General features: G+C 35.8%; 2 protein-coding genes across 9 annotated transcripts in view; one reads left to right on the top strand and one right to left on the bottom strand.

Annotated features, from left to right (window-relative positions):
- The window catches only part of LOC145232283 (uncharacterized), a 48,805-nt gene extending 45,035 nt beyond the window's left edge, over positions 1 to 3,770 (top strand). For all 5 annotated transcript variants that reach the window (XM_080096864.1, XM_080096865.1, XM_080096867.1 and 2 more), the window contains 3 exons: positions 311 to 492; positions 745 to 1,204; positions 1,391 to 3,770. In XM_080096864.1, the coding sequence (XP_079952990.1) occupies positions 311 to 492; positions 745 to 1,204; positions 1,391 to 3,042 (2,294 nt within the window). In that variant the 3' untranslated portion in view covers positions 3,043 to 3,770. The remainder of the gene's footprint in view (positions 1 to 310; positions 493 to 744; positions 1,205 to 1,390) is intronic.
- Positions 3,771 to 5,008: 1,238 nt separating this feature from the next.
- Positions 5,009 to 22,910, bottom strand: LOC145233433 (inhibitor of apoptosis protein-like). 4 transcript variants are annotated; one of them, XM_080098154.1, is made up of 21 exons: positions 22,817 to 22,910; positions 22,249 to 22,401; positions 21,861 to 22,013; positions 21,250 to 21,792; positions 20,957 to 21,147; positions 20,862 to 20,890; positions 20,542 to 20,718; positions 19,270 to 19,382; positions 18,700 to 18,773; positions 18,538 to 18,637; positions 18,077 to 18,138; positions 17,874 to 17,956; positions 17,325 to 17,510; positions 17,150 to 17,264; positions 16,902 to 17,055; positions 16,433 to 16,532; positions 15,224 to 15,413; positions 14,031 to 14,143; positions 13,502 to 13,653; positions 7,716 to 7,763; positions 5,009 to 5,500 (listed from the first exon to the last, which is right to left on the bottom strand). In XM_080098154.1, the coding sequence occupies exons 1-21, from the start codon at positions 22,848 to 22,850 to the stop codon at positions 5,301 to 5,303; spliced, it is 2,970 nt and encodes a 989-aa protein (XP_079954280.1). In that variant the 5' UTR covers positions 22,851 to 22,910; the 3' UTR covers positions 5,009 to 5,300. The 4 variants fall into 4 exon arrangements, 3 of the variants coding, with proteins under 3 accessions (XP_079954280.1, XP_079954281.1, XP_079954282.1); XM_080098155.1 differs by having other exon boundaries at positions 21,861 to 21,977; XR_013861094.1 differs by lacking the exon at positions 5,009 to 5,500 and adding an exon at positions 7,999 to 10,734.
- Positions 22,911 to 23,291: the final 381 nt, after the last annotated feature.

The following is a 23,291-nucleotide window of genomic DNA, read 5'->3' as shown; positions in this document are numbered from 1 at the left end:
ACCTTTTAACAATTCATTACAACTATGTAACTAACATACAGAACGAACAGGTCGCAAACTTTGCAAACCGTTGTGAGTACGAATAAATTGTAAAATGAAATGAGATCAGAATTCGTACGCCTTTAATGATAATAAGCCTTAATACTGTCAAATTTGCAGGTAACTTTTGTGCCAAATTTGTTGAACGATTTTTGTTACCCTTTGGCTGATGTTGTCGGTGTTTTATACTAAATAGCCTTTTTACACAAAACAAACTCCAATCATAATGTACATTCTTTCATTAAACCTAATGTGACTTGTTTGTTTGCAGATGAACAAGAAACTTATGTTGACGAGCATCTGGATGGAGATGTTGATGACACGACGGAAGATGACAAAGATGCGAGAGAAGACTCAAACTTTGAAGAAAGTGTCGGACAGTTTGATCGTGGAAGAGTAATGAGGAAGCAACTGCAAAGGAAGAGATCATCCCGAAAAGTTCCGACATCCTCTGTAAGCTTATGGAAATTTCGATAGTAACAAGAACGTGCATTAGGGTATACCCAGACTGATTCAAGTGTGCTGTAAGTTTCAGCTGTGATACACGCAATACATGTAACTAGAATCGTCTGTTTAGCAATAGTGGGTCAGGGCGATTCCTGTATTAACACATCTTTGCAGTTTCTAAATAATACGATTTACTTAGTTAGTTGACATAAATCTAAACTATTAAATTTTATCCTAACTCAGTCGTTATCTCATCAGCTAAAAGTCACGTCATCTATGGACAGCCTCGATCAGGACATCTTGGAAGCTGAATTAGTTCTTGACCGTGCGAAATCCGAACTCCAGCAGTCACTTGCGAACCATGAGACCAAGAAAAAAACTCGATCAACCAGCAGTGACGATCAAACGTCACAACGACGTCATAGTGCTGACGTGTGCAGCCTTAGCAACGATTCTGGCTTCACGACTTTAAGCAATGACGATGATGAACAACAATTTCGACGCCGTGGCATCAGGAGCGAGGACGCCGGAGTTGATGAATCGATTGCCGGCAAAATTGAGCTGGAAGAGTCGGCCTTCGAGCGCCTACTTGCTTCGAAAGTTGATGCGATTGACTTGGCTGCACGATCGCACGTCACCGAGCCAGCTAAAACTGATTGTGGACGCAGGAGGTCGGAGCCAGTGATACGTGGAAAAATGGCAGTCGCCTATAATGCAGGTGAGATATTGAGTTTCAAACTTGCAATATAACATGGAATGTTCACTAGAAACACACTGTGACAATTTTTTTCTGGCTTTTTGTCAGAAAATCGACTTTGAAAGACGGATAAAGTAAAATAAAAGTGAAATTTTAACTTTTTAAATAATGAAAATGTGTTTTAAACTTGATCTTATGTTTATGCAGGTTCTACGTCTAAACACAATCATAAAGATATCAATCACTCGGAAAACAATAATAATAACAATAATAACAACAGCAACAACAACAACCAACTTGCTGAAAAATATCTACAAACCATCCGCCAGTCTAGTGTGGATCACATCTTTTCAAACTCGTTGAATGGACTGGTGCTTCCCGAGACTCTGTTCGAAGTCAGCGACGACCAGCCGTGCGGCAACGGCGGGGAATCGAGCATACAAAGGCCGCTGACCCTTAGTCTTTTTACCAACCGGCGACGGTCCAGTCTCAATGCAGTTTCGTCGAAGGAAATGCGAGATTTCCACCGGGGTATCGCCAAGCAGGGCGGTAGGCATCAGTCACGAAGATCCAGTTACACACATGGGTGCCACCTCGAGCGATTTGCACAACACAGATCCTCAGATAAGACCACTCAAAGAACCATTGCAAGCGATATATTCTATACCGAAGGTAGGCAAGGACAAAAATCTGTCGATCGGAAACAAGAGAAATCTTCAGGTTCGGAGGCTTCAGAAAGCCCCAAAACCCCGGTGAAATCCCTGACCCCTGTCAGCCCTATTATCAAGCCAAAATCCGCGTTTGTACCTTGCGAGTATACAGCGACTTTTTGTGGCGGAGTTGCCAGGAGTCTTACGCCCACACGGTGTCACTGCGATGGCGAAAAGTCGAGCTCTGGAGTTTCGTCTGATTCTTCGACGCCGATTCGCCATAGAAGAAGTCGGCCAAAGGTCAACGCCCTGACTGATGCCCTGAAAAGGTCAACTGCGGACGGAACGAGTCTGTTCAGCCTGAGTTTGCCTTCGAAAACTTCTATTACTCATACAACGACGAGTAACAAAGCTGAAACACCTGGTCCTCAAAACGAACCGAAACGCTCACAATTAAAGAATGTGGACTCGTTGGACCGCCGCTTGCGATCATCCACTTCTGTACCTGGACTTGCTACGTCGCCGTGTCGGACTGGGAAAGTCGCCAACAGCAACTTTGACCGATCCATGTCAGGTTCGGTTCGCGCCAGAATTAATGCTTTCAACCGCGGTGACGTCAGCAACGCCTCACGCAAGATTTCGGAAACGGCGATTCGCGATGCGCTTTTGTATCAGCATCAGCAGGCGCGAAAAACCTCGATGCCAGCTTCGTTTGTGAACTTGGACACGATGTTAAAAGACTTTGAGTGTGATAGTTCGCAACGGCGCTCGTCGCGAAGGAGAAGAAAAGAAAACTTGGTTACACGCGACGATGGCGTGTATGCAAAACCTATTGCAGTCACCCCGAACGAGCGCAGAAGCGACAACCATTCAGACATTGAAAATGGGCAGAGACGCCTTTCAGATGAAGCGCTTTTAACGCTTTCCGAATCCTTAGCGTTCGGCAACCGCAAAACTCCGCGCAGTAGTTTCTCAAAACAAAATAGCGTTGGGAAGCCTTCAGAACCAGAGGTCGAGGGTTCAAGTCCCACGCGGCGCAGGTCGAGACGAAAAAGAAGTGCTCGGCTATCACACGCCAACAATAACACAAATAACAACAATAATAACAACAACCTTAAACACAGTATGTCATACGATGATGCTGTTACTTGTTCTCCTATTGTTTTTCAACTTAAAGAGCTGGAAAACGCAGCAGAATCTTACGTTTAGATATTTCCTCAGCTGCAGTATCTTTTTCCACTGTCTTTGACATATAGACTTCACGTTAGCAAGTAGTTTGATCCTATTCTTAAGCAACAGCAAATTTAACAAAAGTCGCCCCTAATTTGCATTTGACTTGCGTACAAAAAAATTTTCGTCGAATTTATGAATTATTCGCTGTAACGGACAAAAGTAATTGTAGCACCAGAGTGCATTATACAGTTTTGTATATTTTGGGACAGGATTTGGTGGTTGATTATTACGGTACGCTTAATCTTCAAATGTCTGTACTGAGAATTTTTCTGTGTCCCTTGCACAGCCATTATTTTGTCATATATTTTCCCATTGAGGCGCTATAGGTTCCTTTCCAGCACTGTAATGTCGTCTTAATTCATCTTTGTGGAGGAAAACGGGACTAAACGATACGAAAAGTAAAAAAGAACTATGAAATTGTTTGAAAAAAAACTGTTGTTAGTTTTGTACAATTTGTGATAGAAACGAAAATAGGGGTTTAATCCTGTTCCCCTCCTTAGCATCGTTCCTTTCATATTCTGCATTATTGCTCTTTTTTGCCCTCAATCATTATTTACTCTCGCGCCTTCTTCTATTTTCTCCACATTAAGCCTACTTCTCAGAAAATTGTCTTTTGATTTTTTCATCACCGTCATGACGTCACTAGTGTCGTCACGTAATCTTACATACGCCACAGTTCAATAAATCACTCAATGATCAGGTCAGTTTGCGTGTCTTGTCAAAAAAAGAATAGAGAATGTTGCAAAGTGTCCAGCAGCAGTATACCATTCTCTGGGTATCAATTAGATGCACAGCATGTGAAAATTTTGTTCTTAGTTAAAGTTACATCTCTTATGTTGCAACTAAGGTCAGGTCCGTATCTAAAAGCCTCGAGGTCATAACCTGTAACTCAAAACTGCCTACAGAAAGGGTGTCCAAACTTTTTTTCTAATAAGGACCAATTTTTATCAAATAAAGACGCCCGCGGACCAACGTTTTTTGCGAAGTTTTTCTTTAGTCGAACTATAACGGTACGCTTGTCTGGATAGGCAATACAAATTGGTGAGTTCAAGTGTTCCACTACAGTAACTGCGTGTAACGCAGTTAGTTTGGGTAAAACACTATTTGCAAACCGTTTCACTGCCATCAATAAATTCTACTAAACAGCGTCGTACGAAATCAAATCTTTCATACGCGGGAAAAAAACCTCTCTTTCACTGCTGTTATTCACGACGTGTTTTGGTTAAATTTGTTTATTTTTTAATCGTGCGCTACACAGTTAGTTGCGTACATTTTAAATATACAGGCTAATTATGAAGTCACCATGCCACATTTAAACATTCCAAAAACACTTCGATGCATTATGTACAAAAATCAGATGACTTGGTTACAAGGTATTCTACATAATTACGTTTACTCTATCGTAAGATATGGTACCAATACATTTACAACCAGCAAAGAGAATTTACGATACTATAAAATCACTATGCATTACAGCAATTGATGCGAAGCAAATGAAGTTCACAAAATCCTTTGCACAAAAACCGTTTGAAAGCCAAGATGTAATCAGCAACCTACGATTTTGGCCCAACAGCAAGCATAGAAACGATTAAACACCTGGACATGAAATTTATTGCTTAAAGTTTGCATCTGCACAAACAGCGGCACGGAGATCCACGAACACAAACTATTACAAATCTAAATTTGGTCGAGACATTGTAAAGCGAACGTCTGTGGGCAGTTATGAGCTACAGAGCAAGTTTATAGAGCTCTTGCAAATGTATTTTTATTCCAACGTTTGAATAAAAATACATTCAGTTGAGTTTTTTTCGCCGGTGATACAAATCATAGAAGCACAATTGCCCTAAAATATTCACCAAGCCGGAAATAGCTGCGCAACGTTGGGACGTTAGAAGGCGCGACAAACGTAAAGGCACAATGGGTGGAAAGATTATAAACGCGCTGCAGCTACACCGTTACTAAGGCATTAGCCAGAAGGGCTTTTCAAACTTGATATTATGCCTGGCAGCAATAGCTTATATAGGCTACATACATCTATCGAATACTGGAAGGTGTATGTAACTTTAAAACGACACTGCCTATAGACTTTTGTTTCACTATGTCTAATACAAACGTATTTGTGTAGCAGTTTGTATTCGTCGATCTACGTGACGTTTTTTTGGTGCAGATACAAACTTTGAGCGACAAAAATCATGAAACGGTGTTTGGTCGTTTCTGTGCTTGCCGGGCCCTGTCTAAGACATGTAGGTACGGATGGCCTTCTCTATCTTCTTTCTGCACATCGGGCATTTCCTTAGAGCCTCTGCACACCTGACACAGCTGCACAAATGACCACACGGGACAAATACAACATCCGCCATATTGTCGAGACAAATCTTGCATTTTCTTTCTTCTTGCAATTCTTGAATTCGTGCTTGCATTGAAGGAGTTTGTTCTGTTTTTTTATGATTACAATGTTAATTTTCATAAACGTGTTGCAAACAACCACGTAACTGGGTTTACCACATATATATGGTTGTTAAACACAGTCAATTTTGCTTAGATTATGGCTGTATGAATCGATATGTTTAAACATGGACAATTCCCATTAAAAATGTACTTTGCATCTCTGAAAAAGTGATTTGTAACCATTTCCTTATTGGTATCTCTTGAAAATTACCTTTTACGTTCAGGTACAGAAGAATTTGATTAATTGCATATTTGGTTTGTATGCATTAGGAATTTAAATTCCAGACTGTAGTTTTTTGGTAAAAAATGTTTTATGACATGAAAAAAGTTGTGACCAACCGGATTTGTCTGTATTCCATGGCATTTTGCCAAAAATTTTTAATTCGTAGCCTAATATTTTGAAATCTCTACATTTCCTGGGATGCCTTTCACATCAGCCTAATGTGCACAAGGTTCAGCTATATTTTCTTTTTCACTCTAGGGGAAATGAGCAAGAACCTTTCCATAAACTAGAAGGGTGGCTTAGCACATTTTACTATAGCATATACACTACAACCTATTCTGCAAACTGTAATATATTCTCTATATTTATTTATATTGGGTCCCATATTAGCCAACATTTTTATAATCTTGATTTGTTTCTGCAGGCAGAAACTCATGGGTCCCCAAAACCGCAAAGTTGTAAACAGACAACCATAAGAAATGGTGCTATAAAGTCAAACACAGTGATTGGTAGTGTTACTTAAAAAAACAAGTTATGTAAAGTACAAACTGTCCAAATCTCATGCAATTGAGACAATGTTATAAGTTTGTGTGCCTAAATAGCACAAAACACTGACATCTCAAAATGGCATATTATACAAAGTGTCAAAATGTATTGTTGATTAATTCACCCATTTTGGGGGGTTGGTAGGGTAAATATTAGGGCTGCAGGGTGGAACACAATATTTACAGCTACAAATGCCAAATTCAAAAAACTATCAAAAATTCACCCAAATCGGACGTTTTATAAACCATAGGTGGCTTAAGTAGTAAATATTTGGCTACATGGTGAAACACAATAATCGACGCCCTAAAATGGAACAATGAACAAACTGTCCAAATTTCATCCAAATCGGACATTGTTTAAAAAATCACCCATTTTTGGGGTCTAGTGGGGTAAATATTGGGGCTACAGGGTAAAACACAACAAACGATGCCCTAAAATGGCACAATGAACAAACTGTCCAAATTTCATCCAATTCGGACATTGTTTAAAAAATCACCCATTTTAGGGGGCTAGTGGGGTAAATATTGGGGCTACAGGGTAAAACACAACAAACGATGCCCTAAAATGGCACAATGAACAAACTGTCCAAATTTCATCCAATTCGGACATTGTTTAAAAATCACCCATTTTAGGGGGCTAGTGGGGTAAATATTGGGGCTACAGGGTAAAACACAACAAACGATGCCCTAAAATGGCACAATGAACAAACTGTCCAAATTTCATCCAATTCGGACATTGTTTAAAAAATCACCCATTTTAGGGGGCTAGTGGGGTAAATATTGGGGCTACAGGGTAAAACATAACAAACGATGCCCTAAAATGGCACAATGAACAAACTATCCAAATTTCATCCGATTCGGACATTGTTTAAAAAATCACCCATTTTAGGGGGCTAGTGGGGTAAACACTGGGGCTATCGAGTCAAACAAAACAAATGGCACATCTACATAACCATATCTACCATCAGTGAAAATTTCATCCAAATCCATCAAACATTTCTTGGCAAAGTGGGGTGGACAAACTTGAGGGAAGAAAAAAAAAAACAAGAAAAAAAAAAAAAATCGAGTAAAATCAAAATGTGTCCCCTTCAGGGAAGGGGACCCATAATTAATTGAGATCTTGATTGTTTCTTTATAAGATTTAGGAAGCTGATGGCGTTTCCCAACTTCAGTATCCCCAAAACCTATGGACTCATTTTTATGTAAGGTAGTACAACTACATATCATGTACTATCACCACTGTGTTTTGTGTTGCACCCTTTCTTCTGGCACCGGAAGTTATCCGACAGGGTTTCTTTTCCTGTGAAACCCAACACTCTTTCCACAACATGGGTGGTTAGCTTTTCAATCCCAACTTGACTGGTTCCATCAGTGAAAGTTATTTTTCACGATATGTTTTTTCTTATAGGTAATAAATAAGTTTGTTGGCCTACCTTCAATTTCCATGGATGACTGTTCATTTGGTGCTGATGATTGTGACCCTATTAAAAAAGCAATTTCAAGTTTACTTTCTTTTATCATTCAGTTGACAATCGAAGAAGTAAAAAGTGGGGTGAGAATATGGATCCAGCTAACAAAAACAGACCAAACTGGTAAAGAACAATTAAGTCTGGAGTTTTTCAATTCCTATTGTCTAGTTGGAATTTTATTATTTGTATTGTTTTGTATTTGAGATAGTAAAATAATGTCAAAAACAACAAGAAGTCAACAACTCACCAAAAATCTACATCTCATACATAATCACTTTGTCACCTCTTTAAACATATGTGTCCTCGCCTTGTGTGTAAATATATTTACTGTGGAGTTCTGCACTCTATTCATGCACTTACAGAGTACTAAAGGATTGTCACATAGCAAGTGATCAGTTGCTACATAATTACCTGAAACAATGTACAGGTGAAGAAAATCTAACTGCTTGAAATGCATTACCTGTGAAGGCACTTTTCCTATTGTAAATGCAAAGATTCTTCTTTGATAATTCCATGCTTTACTGCAAAATCTAAAATCCTTACTAACTAAAGTAAATGTCTGGGCTTAGCAATGAAATGTCTAGGCTTATCAAATAATCTCTGCTTAACTTATGCAACTGCAACCCTTTAAAAGATTTTGAAAACCATCATAAAGATTTCAAAGCATCATCCAAAGAACCACAAGAGAAACAATTCTGACCAATCAAAATTACCAGACAGATGGAAGAGTTCACAATCTTACCACCTAAGTTAGGCCGAGTGAAAGCTTGAAACAAAATTGATAATTAAATGTTTTTTCAGCAAATTGAATAGTGTATTTGGCAACTTGCCAATTTAGCCTATGTGACCTCAGATTTAATACCCAATGTTCAGTTCTTTAACGGTCCATTTCCCTTGTAGCTGTTAACTTGGTTATGCAGACTTATGAAACCTAAATTTAAAATGGGGAATCCATGTATCATGGCTGTTTTACATTAATAGTCTCTAGTTTGAAAGTAGACATCGAAACAAACTAATGCTTTATCAAGTGATTACTTGTACTACTAAATGAAAACATAACAACAAATTTGCTTGTATTAATACTTGTCATTCGTTTTAAATTAGAAAACTTGCTCATGCTGATGTTTTATGAGTGCTTGGAAGTTAGGTTGTTCACACACTGTTATAAGCTGGGTTGCCATCAATGTAACACAATAAAATGAGACAAATGAGACTGGCAATGGATTTTACACAAAAACATATTGAAGCCACTGATATTTGATTTCAAATGGTAAATTTTTACATTAAAAAAATCCTACAAGTGAATCTAGTAACCTATTGTGCTAATAGTAAGGTGCTATATTGTATACAAGTTGTCATAAATGAAAATGATAGTGAACATGTAAGGTAAAATGAAAGACCAAACGTATAAAAATAAGGGTGTGTGTCAGAAATAAGATAATTTCTTAGAAATAAAGACAGTCTAATTTATTTTCATGATGTACATCAAATTAAGGACAGATAGGGAGGGTATGGCAACCTTGCTTTGAAGCACTCATAATTTTGTTGTGATGTGACATATTGTTTTATTCTGTGGGCAAGCCATACAAATACACAACACAACAATAACGCTTCTTCTTTCAAGTGCAAATAAATGTTATTTACACAACAGCCCCATACAGCACAGTATCTTGTGAGAACTTCATCTCCAGTGAAGGTCAACATGCTCTTCTTGGTTGTGATTAAAACTTGATGTTCATTGTGATAGTTTCATGCTTTTTCACGTTTTACCACAAACTAGTCATGCATTACATATCACAAGTGTGTGAATCATGCAACACACATTTGTAGGTGATGTAAAACAACATGCAAATGTTTTGATCATGCATACAAATCTTATGAGATCTTCTAAACAGTTTCGAGACTCTCTGAATTGTTATTACATTCAGAGAACAGTTTAAAGAGAAGTTGAAATTGGAATGATATTATGAGCTTCCCTAATGTTGCCACCAAATTAAAAAAATATGTTTCAACCAATTACTTATTTAAACAAGTTTTAAATGTGCAAAGCTAACAAGAAATTTTGGAGGAGAACAGTTAAATTGATACTTTGAATAAATAAAACTGCTGACAAAAGGTAAAAAAACATTCTTGGAAATCTTTTATTTTTGTACAGGCCAATAACATGTTAAACTGTTTTTTCTTGCTAAACAATTGTTTATCCCAGTAGACGAAGACGAATATCAATACAACACATCCAAAATTGATCTTAAGTGGCAAAGTCCTTTCAGTTGGTCTCCAATCCAGGTCTTCATCTAACCATGTATTCAGCTTATGTTGGTAGAACAACCAATTTGGTCAAGCCAAATAATGACCTTTGCTTGAGTCTTCGTGAGTAACAACAACAGGATTGACACTTATCCAATGTGAACCTGGAATCTAGTTTGCAATTTCTAAAAAACTTTGTCATGATACAAAAGGTCAGCTTTGCCTTTATCATTTGCTTCAATAACAAGTCCGTTAACCACATTTTTACAAAGAAACTTTGGCAGTGAAGCTTCAGTTAACATTGGTCAAATTTTTCATCACAAAGTATTTTTTCCAATGACCATTTTCATCTTTTGTGTATTGTTTTGGTCCAAAATGCTTCCAAATGTTTTTGTCTATTTACACTTTAATTGTCTATTTCAAATGCATCCCAAACAAAGATAGAAATCAACTGCTTCGCTTTTTCTGGTATTAGTTCAATTTTCTGGTATTAGTTCAATAAAATCTCATACCACTTTGTGTATAGCAAGTGATAGAGCCGAGCCTGTATGAAAATTAGAAATGTTTAAAATTTACCTTTCAGCTAACATCAAGGATACACTCCACACCAGTATTTAGTGTGGACAAACTTGACACTGGTACAAGATTTTCACAGTTCCTCAGTTCCACAATCATCTTGAACTGTTGTGAATCATTTGCGCTTTTCGCATGTGGTTTTGCATTCATCAAAAAATACCTAAATGACAATGTTCAGAAGCTGGTAGTTGAGTTACAAGTTAAATTGGTTCAGGGTTTCAGGTTTAACAACCCAAGTCCAAATAATGTGGGGCGTGGACTCAAGAAGATGCAAATCATTTTCACTTTTCCGAAATAGCAATCAAGCAGTTGAACAGACTCGGGGAACAATTTTCTGGCATTTAAAATCCAAATGTTTTGTTTGACAAAAACAACAGTAATTAAAATTTAGTCAAGCATTCCAATTTAATGAATGAGTTTTTAAAATTAGTCAATGTGAAACTGTCAAAGGGGTATACAAACCCAATGGACACAGTGGTATGAGGCAAAACAGATGCTGCACAATTTCCTTGTCATACCAGAACCACAGCTTTTATGATTTACAATCAAATCCTGATGCTAATCTGTAGAGTAGAAATTTATGACATATGGCACAAAATAGTACAAGAAATAAAAATATGTAGGGGGGATGCAAGGTTGAATAATCAAGAATACAAAAAACAACAACAATGTACTGTCACAGAGCAACAACAAATAAAAATCAGTGTTTAGAAACAAACAACACAAAAAAATTGCAAAAAAGTCAATTTTCCAAATGAATGTTCTCTTATTCAGATCTTTCCTGCTTGTTACAATTTGTAGGATTCATGAAAATCAGTTTACGTTTAGGATGCATGAAAATCAGTTTACTGCATCATTCTTTATGCAAAATGTAACTTTCAAACAATGTAGAGTCAGTTATGCAGATTGCTCAGATGCAAAAACAATTCCAAGTCCAGCAACTTCATTCATGCAACATTTTCCTCTTGTTCAATGATCAGAAGAAAATTAACTTCTATAATTCGGTCACTGTATAGGCATACGACAATTTTTTTAAAAATTTCAAAATCCAATAAAATCAATTTCAAAATCCAATAACAGACTCTCATAACCCCAGAGATTTTCCAATGTGTTCTTTCTTGTATGTTTTCGGATCTGATTGATGTGGTGACAACAAACACTTGGTACAACTTTTTTCCATACAACACAGTTGTACTGAGAAAACAAACAGATTTCAATAAATGGAACAGCAGATGAATTCTGTATAATGACTGTATCCATGAAATCACATCAGCAAATAAGAATCATCAAAGATAAGAAAAGGGGACAGTTTCCATACTTTTGTTGCAACATTTTGTAACTAGTGTAAGTCATATCTAGGAACACTTGACATGAACATGAAAAGTGACCTGTTCAAACCAAAAACTGCCCAAGAGCTGCAATGTTGTAAACAGTTCTGTAGCAGATGATTTATCAATTTCTGTTTTCATCAACATAAAGTGTATTCCATTTTTCAGTGTTATCTGTTTCTGTTTGCAAAAAAGTTTGGAGATGAAACAAATACAGTTGTCTATCAGAAAGTTTGCAAAAGCAAGAAGAAAAAATTTCTGATCTAAATTGGACCCAAAATTACTCTGGAACTTTTCGCTTCCTAAACAGTCTACCTGTAACTTAGACCATTCTTTCCTTACAATGTTTTTGCTTGCTAAACAAATATCTTCCTTTTATACACAGTTGACTGTAAGGCTAAACAATTCATTTTGAAAAAATCAGGCTCCTACATTATAAAAACTTATGTCATAAAAAAATTGCTGCCTGAGTATGTGTCTAATTCTAACACAAATCTCACAATGCAAAAAGACTGTCTTTCCTAGTAACTACCTTCCTTTGGTACCATCTTTTAAATTGAGTGACAAGCAACTTAGAATTGTATAATTGCTACTGACCTGCATGCTCCTTTTAGCCCTGAGTAAATTAAAAGATATATGTTTGGTGTTATTAAACTAAAATTTTAAATTTTGCTAAATGGTAACCCCTGAAATAAAATGATAGATCCTAAAACTAAAGAAAGGGTTGAAGTTGAGCTATTTATAATATAAAATACAGATTCTGTATTATATACAAACAGCAGGGGAGACTGGGGATAATTCGGACACTGGGACACTCTGGATACAGCATACAAAGCCATCCAAAAATATTGTGATATCTTTGATAAAATCCTCTATGCGTCGAATAAAAAGCAAATAGTTGTTTAAAACAAGTTTGGCTTTAATTATTTGCAACAACTAAAATAATGAAAACATTGCAAATATCTAGATGTTTAAATTTGGTTTGTAAGGGTGTAACTAAATGCAGATTACTGAAATGTCCGTTTTTATAATAAAAGTTATTTATTATCAGCAATTTTTGATTAGCACTTGATAATTTAGGTATTAAGCAATCAGTTGGCTCTTTTTTACTCATTTTTTCCACAAGGTTGGGAGTACATTAGACCTGTTGGTAGAGGTATCTCTACTGACACCTATGTTAGAACACTTATGTCAAAATTAGTGTTAAATTGCACATGGTGAAAAATAAAAATGGAAAAAAATAGGACAGATTTGTTGTTAATAGGTCAAATTATTTGTTAAATCATATCCTATGGTCTATCCAGGGTTTACCATACCAGGTTAACTTTGGACAATTAATAGCTGCTTTGTTTGGACTTTTTATAGTTGCTAATTGTTTTACTGGCTTTACTTCTATCGGCCAATGATTGCCCTATTAAACAAACTAAAATTTATAGATATTCACTGTTTTTTGTTTGTTTTTAAAATTGTCTGAGCCATCCCCAGTCTCCCCTAACACCTAATTACTTTAATTGAGCAAAAATTTCCAATATAATGGACAACACTTAAACAACATCAAGTAGTAAATCTGTGATGTGGTACAACATCAATCAAACAAACCTCCTGCTAGTGTTTTAGCAGATGTTGATGGCTGAGATTGCATGGAACTTTCATTTTCTTCATCATCACTGTCTGATACATCACCTGTGTTACCTGTGACATCATCAACCAAGTCAGCAACTGTTGTGTACATATCCGCTCGACGAATTCGTCTGTATGCAAAGTGATGTTTTTTTACACGTCAAATGCTTGGAAATAAAAATCTGGTCTCTTAGGTAGTTCACATGAACATTATTGGCAGCAGAGTACCATAATGATTTAATGTTTTATATTCCTTTTTTTAGCAATACTAAGGGTTCATGTAAAAGTGATCCATACATTAACATTTTTGTTGTCAATTTGTTTTAGTTTTTATGCTTATATATGATTAACAGTCTACATTGGTAAAAGTACATTTTTCTGGGGGATCTTCAGTAACAAGTTCAAAATTCGTTAAGTATGCAAACAATTTGAGTTGCTTTGAACATAAAAGTTTGATTGTGTTATTTTCTTCTTTATTTTTAAACGCAGATGTAAATTTATCTTGCACCTCTTCACAACATGACGAACAACTTTCCTCTCAAAGCCCATTTCAATTGCTGCCTTGACAATGTCAGAGTTCATCGCCTCCTGTATCTTTTGTCTTTCCCGCTGCATTTCAGCCTTTGACAAAACAAAGCAATATATATGTAAAGTGTAACCTTTAGGCATTGAATGACTTGTTTGTCAACGTCAGTTGTCAATTTATAAAGACTAATAGTTTTTTGAGAAAGAGGAAACACTTTGACATTTTAAGTTGAAAATTTTCACACTGAATGTTGGTGATATGCCTTTGTACACTACTAATTTAAGACAAAACACAGTATTATTTCATGCATAATTAGTTGTTATTATGATATACAATGCACTAAAACTTCAAAAAAACTCTTTTCACATAAGGATGAACTCACAGAAAAAACTGGGTGACTTAACACCAAAACTATCCTATGTCATTAAAAAGTAGTAAAAAGCCTGTTTTGCCAGAATTTGGTAACTGACCAACAAGTAATAGGTTTTGTGTTTTAGCAAATACATACACATAAATATATTTGCTTTTATGCTGGTAGCCATGCTCACAAACTTTTCTATGCTTATTATCTCCTATGTAAAGTTTTTGCTATGTGTGTTCTGCTAAGTGCACATGGATTTGTCAATGCCACTCTTAAAAACGGACCCAAATTTGCCAAGCAATACTTAATACAGAAATTATACAAAAGGTTGAATATAAACAAAACTCTGACATCCATATTATTGTGAACATTTTTAAATGTTGGCTAAAAATACCCAATCTTTTCTTGTGGTTTCATACACTTCAAGAAGATTTGTATCTCCTAAAAAGGTCAAACAGACTTCAAAAAATTCTTAAGAGTACCTAACCATTTCATGCAGTTGTGTAGTTAGCATTAACTCATGTGTCAAACATAACTTAATTCAACCAATAATCACACTTGGCATGGGTCTCCTTGCAGTTTTAATCAACTTGACTTTGATATACAAAACCTTGTTTACAAAATTTTTCATGCACCATTTTTAAATGCCGCCAAATTTTTTTAGTGGGGAAAGTGACATTAATCCAAGAAAATATGACCGCAAGATAAGTAGACTGTAATTTTCTTTTGGTAGCAAAACAACATAACTCTCATTTCAATTTACAGTTATTAGTACCAGTTAGCATTGTGAAATAGTGACCATGCCATCTTTTACCTGTGGATCAATGATAGGTGGTGGTGGGGAAGGAGCTCGTGCAGATGCTGTTCCATAAGCAATTCTTCGCCCAGGGTTGGGTGGTGCGACATCGTGTGGTCCACGAAGTAATGGTCGGGGAAGATTTGGAAACATTGACACCATGCGATGAACAAAATCAGGACCCTTTCTTTGCAGCAAAAACTCACATCTGAAGTCAACAAATTCTATTATTGAACAATTAAAACTAGGGATGGGCCTAAACTGCAAATGTTCTGTTTCGTCGAGCACCGAACATCTAAGACTTATGCTCGGTGCTTGGACAAGAACGCGCGGTGCATTATGACGTCACAAACATTCTAATTGAATGCTAGTTTTATAGCATTCCATTTCGTTTTTTTTCCGCTCGGCCTATCCCTAATAAATACAATAACTGTGCAATTATTAAAAAATTTGGGTGGGAGGATTAGGCAGAAATTTGAATTTAACAATCTGGTTAAACCAAATGATTTCGTTAAGTGAAGCAATATAAATCACTCATACCTCATCTTTTATCCAAATTAGCACAAGGTCAAACTGATTTTTTCTGTAGTTTAACCCAAGTTTTATTTGCAAGAATGTTTTTGTTAAATTTTCTGTACACAACATGTTACACTAATAAATGCCAGTACATATTTATGTGTACACATACAGTGGAAAGTAATCAAATTGATATCCATTATATTTTTATTAGTATATCACCAACTGTTTCAAACATAAAAAAATATTTTTGGTAGCATCTAAAATAATGCAACATTATGATTAGAAACAAACATTTTTATACACCCAACAAAAGAAATTTGAGCATTTGTCTCCTAAAGGAAAATAGATAATGGTTTGGTGCTCAGTACAGAGTGGCGCAATACAGGAAATAATCCTCTTGACATACCAAAAAGCAGCACCAGTGGGGGATTCCCCCACAAAAAAATCACCAGCTTTTTTGTATGTCTGCTGTACATTTCAGACAGGAGGGGAATTCATGTGATTGTGACACAATGGTCTAGGTAGCTCAAGTTACCATTCTATAGTTGGACACAAATATGTTTCCTGGCCAACATACTGCCCATATCGATGTATAACAAGTGAAATGGTATGACTTGCAACCAACTTGAAATATTTTATGTTATCTTGGACATACATCCAGCTATACGAAGTGTTCTGAATTTATGTAACAAATTACATGCAACTTACGTTGGAAACCACTTTGCATGTTCTGTCCATGGTTCATCTTGTGGATCCCAGTTTTGAAGACCTCCATTGCAATACCAACACTTCACACGATCTCTCTCTCCTGTGCAGTAATAATGGTGTTGTCATAAATGGAAACTTGCATTATATGACCATGTTTTATACAAACTGATGTTTGGTAAAACACATAACAACATGACAGGGTTTTCTCTATGCATAAACAATCTTAAACTAGGTGTGTTCTTAATCCTAAGCCAAATAAGTTATAATTTGAATCACGATGACTTACAATAAAATATATTGAATATTCACTCAAACCTGTACTATTTTCATTATTTCACTGTTTTGTTTAAGTTCATTAACAGTTAAATTGAAACAACATAGTTGAAACTTAAAAAGGTTAAAAAGCAGTGCTGTAGATAATCAAAAAATAGACGAGCTGTTTGTATAACTTTTTTTTTTAGTTTTGTACCCAAGAAAAAGAATCCAGCTCTAGCAATTTGTCTTGGAGTTGCATTAACTTGACTTTCTGGCCAACGATGGTCGAAACTTTCAAAGCGAGTGTCTTCATTTCTCATGTGTGGGCTAACTGGGTATTGGCATTGAAACATGTTGCGGAGGTCCCTCTGGAATGTAAAACACATTGAGCAAATACGGTTCCCATCTGTGTAGAAACTATATTGACATGTTAAGAATGCAATGGCAAACTTTGTAACTTACAGATTGGTCCTCAGATGGATCTGGTGGTTCATGAAACACAGTTTGTTGACTTGGAACAGCTGCACGTTCATCTGGTGTCAGTTGCACATTTCTTGTTTCTGAACCCTGGCACATTCTACACAAAAATAAAGACTATAAACCAAGTTCAATTATGAGACAGTCAGTGTCAACATACTTGCAATGCGGAAAGTGTCTGCGATGTTCAGCTTGCACATTATCACCATAGTTCCAATTTCTCAAGACACCACCACAAGAAAAACATTGAACTCGGTCGAGATTACCAAGATAAAAAAATCCTGATCTTGCCAAGTCTGCTGGGTAGACTGTTGGGGTTTCAGAAGGCCAATGTTCGAATGTCCGACTGCAATTTAGTGTAAACATTCTGAAATAAACTCAAACCAACATAACAAGAAAATGGATGTTCTCATGATACTCTACCATCATATTTGCAATCATTACAATTTTAATGCAGAAATACAAAAAAAACGTATGTTGATAGAGAACAGATTGTTGATATCAAATAACCAATGGTTTGATACATATTGGTTTAGAAAAAAAAAAAAAAAAACACTAGCTCCTTAGAGTGAAAATGAAAACTAAATAGTAGTTATGTACTGAAGCTCTAGTTTACAAAATTGGTGCATCCGAATCAAATATTTCACTGATGATTGAGTTTAAGCCAATTTCAATTGTGGTTTAGGCTAATCGGCACTTTCCTACTTACGCTCTTTCACTCTCTTTTCTAAGGTCTAGGTTTTTCAGAAAGTTTTCATGGTATGCAGACGGAATGGTCGCAAATTCTACAATCTATAAAATACACCAAAGCATGCAATAATGTAACAGCTCAAAATTTGAACGTAAAACATAACAAACCTGTCAAACCGTTCTCACAGGATGTAAAAATGTTAAAAATTATGCATGCGGTACCTGAAACAATGGTTGATTTCTGGTTACAGGCCGGGCTGTCTGCATGGGAGTGGATTGGTTTGCTAAAAAATTGTGTAAAGCAGACATCATTAAGGTGGATTTTTTATTGATTCTGTCATGTGCATAAAATTAGAGCAAAACTCCTTTAGCAAAAAAACACTATTCTTGAGAAGTACAACCTATTATTTCACCCCAAAGGTTGACGCTTGGTAAAACTGTTTATATAGCTAAAAATATTGGTATAAGATGACAATGTGCTTTAGGCAATTGTAAGGAATGTAAAACAGGATGGCTCCACTAATACATAGAAGATTTATACTACAGGCACACTATTATTAAACACTTATAAATGTTCAGACAACCAGATTGACTTTCTAAGCAAGAAAAGCCTTTTAATAAATTAATAAACTCTACAAAAAACAAAATATTCCATGGGTCACAGTCCACTAATTGTTACTTACAACCAGCAGAATGTGACAGCAAAACTGATCCAGCAGATGGGGTTTGTGCATTTAGAACTTGTTTTGCTGTGCCACTTGATGCAGTAAAATTGCTGGATGGCTGTAAATACATGACATAAAGGTCACTACATGCATAAAAAGGTTGGATCGTCTGTTACTTACTGGACCAGTGTCCATAGCATGGATCCCTTCCTGTGATCTTGCTGGCATCATAAATCTAGCAAGTCCTCCACCACCTGTATAGAGTAAACCAAATATCGGAAAAATTCAAACAAGCAACTTACAACCAATACTTATATCCAAACTCAATAAACTTTATAGATTAAAGTATCATTTTATTGATATACAACTGTGTACTAACATCATGGTTTTAAACTTTTGGGATTCTGGGCCTAAATACTTGAATAAACCAGTGTACAGATTTCTACATGTTATAAATTCTAAATGGTCTACAGTCATAAGCTGGTTTTTACCTCTGTAACAAATGTAGCAGCTTTTAGTTTACACCACATATAACACTAAAATTTGTTTAAAAATCTATGTGGTCTATTAAAATAGTATTAAAACCATCATATTCTATGGTAACAGTTTGAGAATCAATGTGTCAGGTCCTTAAAAATATGATTGAAACATTGGCTTTAATAATTGTCTAGGTAACATTATTTGAAAGAGTTTGATCATAAATCTTTAGTTAACAGGTTTTGATTGAAAGTTCATACTTCTAGAAGTTACCTATGGGCACATTTCCACTGTCCCTGCCCTGCACAAAAGCACAATCACTGCGATGCCACTGCGCCGACCGAACATCATCACCAAACACCCAATTCTCACAGCATAAACCACAACTAGAAAAACAATTGGATGGCTTTACCCTTTTGGAAATCTTGTACATATACATAAAGGTACCAAAAGATGCATGGTTTTAGTGCAACCCACAATCAATATATCATAACATAAACAAGGATTTACAATCTTACCGTCAATGAACAGGTCATGATTCAAAAGAAACAGTATTAGAACAGTAAATATTGATTAGCTGATATATCATAAAATAAAATCTCCAAGTAAAAAAAAAATTGTTCACAAATTTAATTCAGTGGTTTGTTTAGTTTTTTTCAGAATAACAATTACATAAGGTAAAGTATATTGATGTCTGTATGAATATAAATCATTTTATTATGTATAACATGGGAAGCAGTATGGCAGTATTTGAAGTTGCACGGACACATTGTATAGAAAAAAATTCAGCAAACAAAAAATCCTCCACTTGGTGTTAGCCAGGAGTTACAAAAAATAAAACTCTAGCAGTATTTGAAAGGTACGTGGACATGGCGGTAGAAAAAATACCTACGAGCAAAATACTCGCCACTTGTTGTGCCCAAGAGTAAGTAAGCTTTCACTTAACGGGCAAAGTAAGCATTATTGTCGAATGGCTGTGTTAAGCTTTGAGTCAGATAACAAAAGGTTACAAGAATTTGACAGGAAGAGTTTGCAAGAATTAGCGGATCTTTGGTAAGTTTATTTTTATATGTTTTGTTATTAAATTTTTCTTCTTGTAATACTATTTTTAAACATAAATTTATTAATATCAAATTTATTGATGTTGTTGTGTATAAAAAACAATATTATTTTTGAAACAGCAAATTTTCATTGTTTACTCAATCAAAGTTTTTATTTAATTGCAAGTTTTTTAAACCAGAACTCTTAGGTAAGCCCCCTACTTATTATTAAAAAATATGTAGTATATTTTCCTAGGTTTTATCTATTGTAAAATCAAAGGAATATAAAAAACTGTGATTAACAGAACAGCAAGTTGATAAAAAATTAGCAAAACATTAGACCAACCACAATTCCACCCGATTTACATTAGTTTAGAATGTAAATGAGCAATATTTTTTTGGTAAAAGTTCAAAGCAAAAATAAGCTTTGGCACTGTTTACTAATTTTATATCTGTAACAAAAGATCCGTTTGGCTAAGTTCCAGCTTTCAACATTTGATCTAACCTGAAACATTTGACTCTGTCTTTGTAACCAGTGTAGTAAAACCCAGCTGAGGCCAAGTGCCTTGGGTTGACTGGTACCTCCTGTGGATATTTTATGAATGTTGAAAGTCTGTATGATTCCATATTCGCATCCCCAGGTGGAATATATACACTTCTTTGGCCTGGTGGATCTCTTGCTCTGTACAAAATCAAATTATTTTTACCCAAAACAGTACAAATCGCAGTTGTACAGCAATGTCAGGCCCTTCAGAAAAAGACAACAATACTCAAAATGCAGAATCAGCGAAGCTATTACATTGGTGTAGTCATTTTTATGCAAACCTGTCATAAATGTTGCCATCAGCTTCGACCTGCAATTGGTAAATGCATGAATAGTAAAAAATCTTTAGCAAAACACAAGTAACCAAAAGTTGTACCAAAAGTAAGAGGTTTGGTAATATTACTCGGTTTTTCTCTCTATGTGCAGTGCTGCAACTTTGAACTTGATAATTTTCCAAAAGAGTCCTTTGCTCCTTTTCTATTTGCTCTAGAACATGATAATCACCAAGAACTGTAGCACATTTCATCAGCCATTCCTGGTTATCACGAAGTTTTGTGAAAGCCTTGTCTACAAAACAAGTGAATGAGTATTAGACTAGGTGTCTCATATTGAGTTTAGTGAACTGAGGAATTGACTTATAGTTTGTTAGATACATATGTGTGTACACACCTGAGGTTTTCAAAATCAAAAACTTTCTTATCATGTCAAACTTTGTGTTGTACCAGTCATCATCATTGTCATCAAGGTTGGTTGAAAAAGCCCTGGCTGTTTCAAGGTTTGCCAACAAAAAGCATGTGTTAACAAATATGTTTCTTCCATTGTTGACATTAATTCCAGTTGTTGTAAGCCTCTCGAACTGGTGTAAAGACAAATTATTCACCATGTGCATGGCGCAACCAATTTCTTCTGCTGTGGACAAGGGCTCTGTTTTGGTATAAGCATTTATGCACAAGTCGTTGACCTTGTGCAAGAAACATGTTACAGCTGAAATCCAATTTGTAACTGAAAGGTCAGTGCAAATCTGCATGGCTTGTACGAACTGGTTATATACACCATCAACAAACTCCAATACCACATCACTTGTTGACTCTTCATGCACATATTTGTCAGTAACTGGAAAAGTTACACGGTGTGTTATGTATTCTCCAATAGTGGGTGGTGAAAAATCATCATGATTGCTATATTCTTTAGCATTTGTGACATTTTGGACATCTAAAACATTAAAAGTCATAAAAACATCCATTCTGACAACTCAAGTCAGTAAACAAAAAAATATATACCTTGATCTTTATCAACAACATCTAAACCACAGATGTTACCACCATTGTCGTTGCCTTCCACTTTACTTTCGACTTTTGTTGCAAACTTTTTTCCATCGTGCACTTGTTTTTCAATGCCTGACACATTTTGGTTGCAATTTGACGATTGTGCATCTAATTGTTACAGAAAAATAAGCCAATACAACATATCTATAGATGGTCATGATTGCACACTCAGTATTGTTCATTATTTTCAAGCTGCAATTGCATCTGTAGCTGTATCACCAATTTCAACGAGCATACCCTTTGCATGACCATCCAATAATATGTGTCAAAATACATATAAGTGCAAAATTTCGATAGCAAATACATTAAACTTTTTTTACACCAGGTGTATCGTAAAAATCACCTTTAAGACATTTCAGATTTATTGAATTATCATCCGTAAAAACACGCTCCTCATCAGATTCTGGGTTTTGGTATTTTCCAATATGTTTTGCAGAACTTTGTTTTTGTGAATTTGTTGGAACATCTACAATATTGTTTTCCACCAATCGCTGATCTAAAAAATGCTTACAATTTTAAAAGAAAGCCTTTTGATTACCAACATTGGTGTGCAGCAGGTGTAAGTAATCTATTTCACTTAAACTCAACGATACCAAACAGTTTGAAAGTTATTAGTTAGGTGTTGGTTGAAAAAAAGTAATACTAATAAAACAACAAAACAAAAATTTGGGGTCTAGTGTACTTTCTTAACTTCCTAAGCCTATGACGTAACCTAACAATATTGATACATAATGAACCACGTCATGACCCGGATACGTCACATACATGACGTCACTGTGACGTCATCATAGAATTCAACAGGCCGTCAAAAAACTCAATTCTGCGAAATATCCATCGTACTGATCCTAGCTAGCCCAAACTTTATACAAACCCAAAATTTGCACCATGCACAACATAACACATCAATCTACCTTGAATTTCTGTATCCGAATTAGGTGAATTCATTAGTTTGTTTGCTTCAAAATGGCTTGATGCCGACGGTCTGAAAAATGTCAAATGTCAACAATACAGTTTTTGTCACGTGACAAAATCGCCAAAATCACGTGACAAAATCGCCAAATCGAAGTTGAGTTGTAAACACCTGAAGTGATTTTTGTTGAAACACAGATCGCATAAATGTTGAGCTTAAAACACCACTCGGTAAAGTTAACTTTATTAACCTTAGCAAGCAAACTACAATTAAGTTGCAAAATTTCTTGTTGATTGGAAAGAGCAGACCAGAAAAATGTTTTTTCGAAGCACATCGCGTTTTTTGGCCGTAATTTGGTCAACCGACAAGAGCCAATCAGTGTTTACACAAACCCTCGTTATTTTACCGTTTTGCTTAAACGTGTCCACAACACAATCTGACAACCAATCATTGCCGATGGAGAGTTTAATTGGTTT

Source organism: Phallusia mammillata, chromosome 6 (genome assembly GCF_965637545.1).
Source record: "Phallusia mammillata chromosome 6, kaPhaMamm4.hap1.1, whole genome shotgun sequence".
In the NCBI taxonomy this organism is placed as follows: domain Eukaryota; kingdom Metazoa; phylum Chordata; class Ascidiacea; order Phlebobranchia; family Ascidiidae; genus Phallusia; species Phallusia mammillata.
The sequence above is the reverse complement of the archived record's forward strand: the minus strand, read 5'-3'. Positions and strand labels throughout refer to the sequence as shown.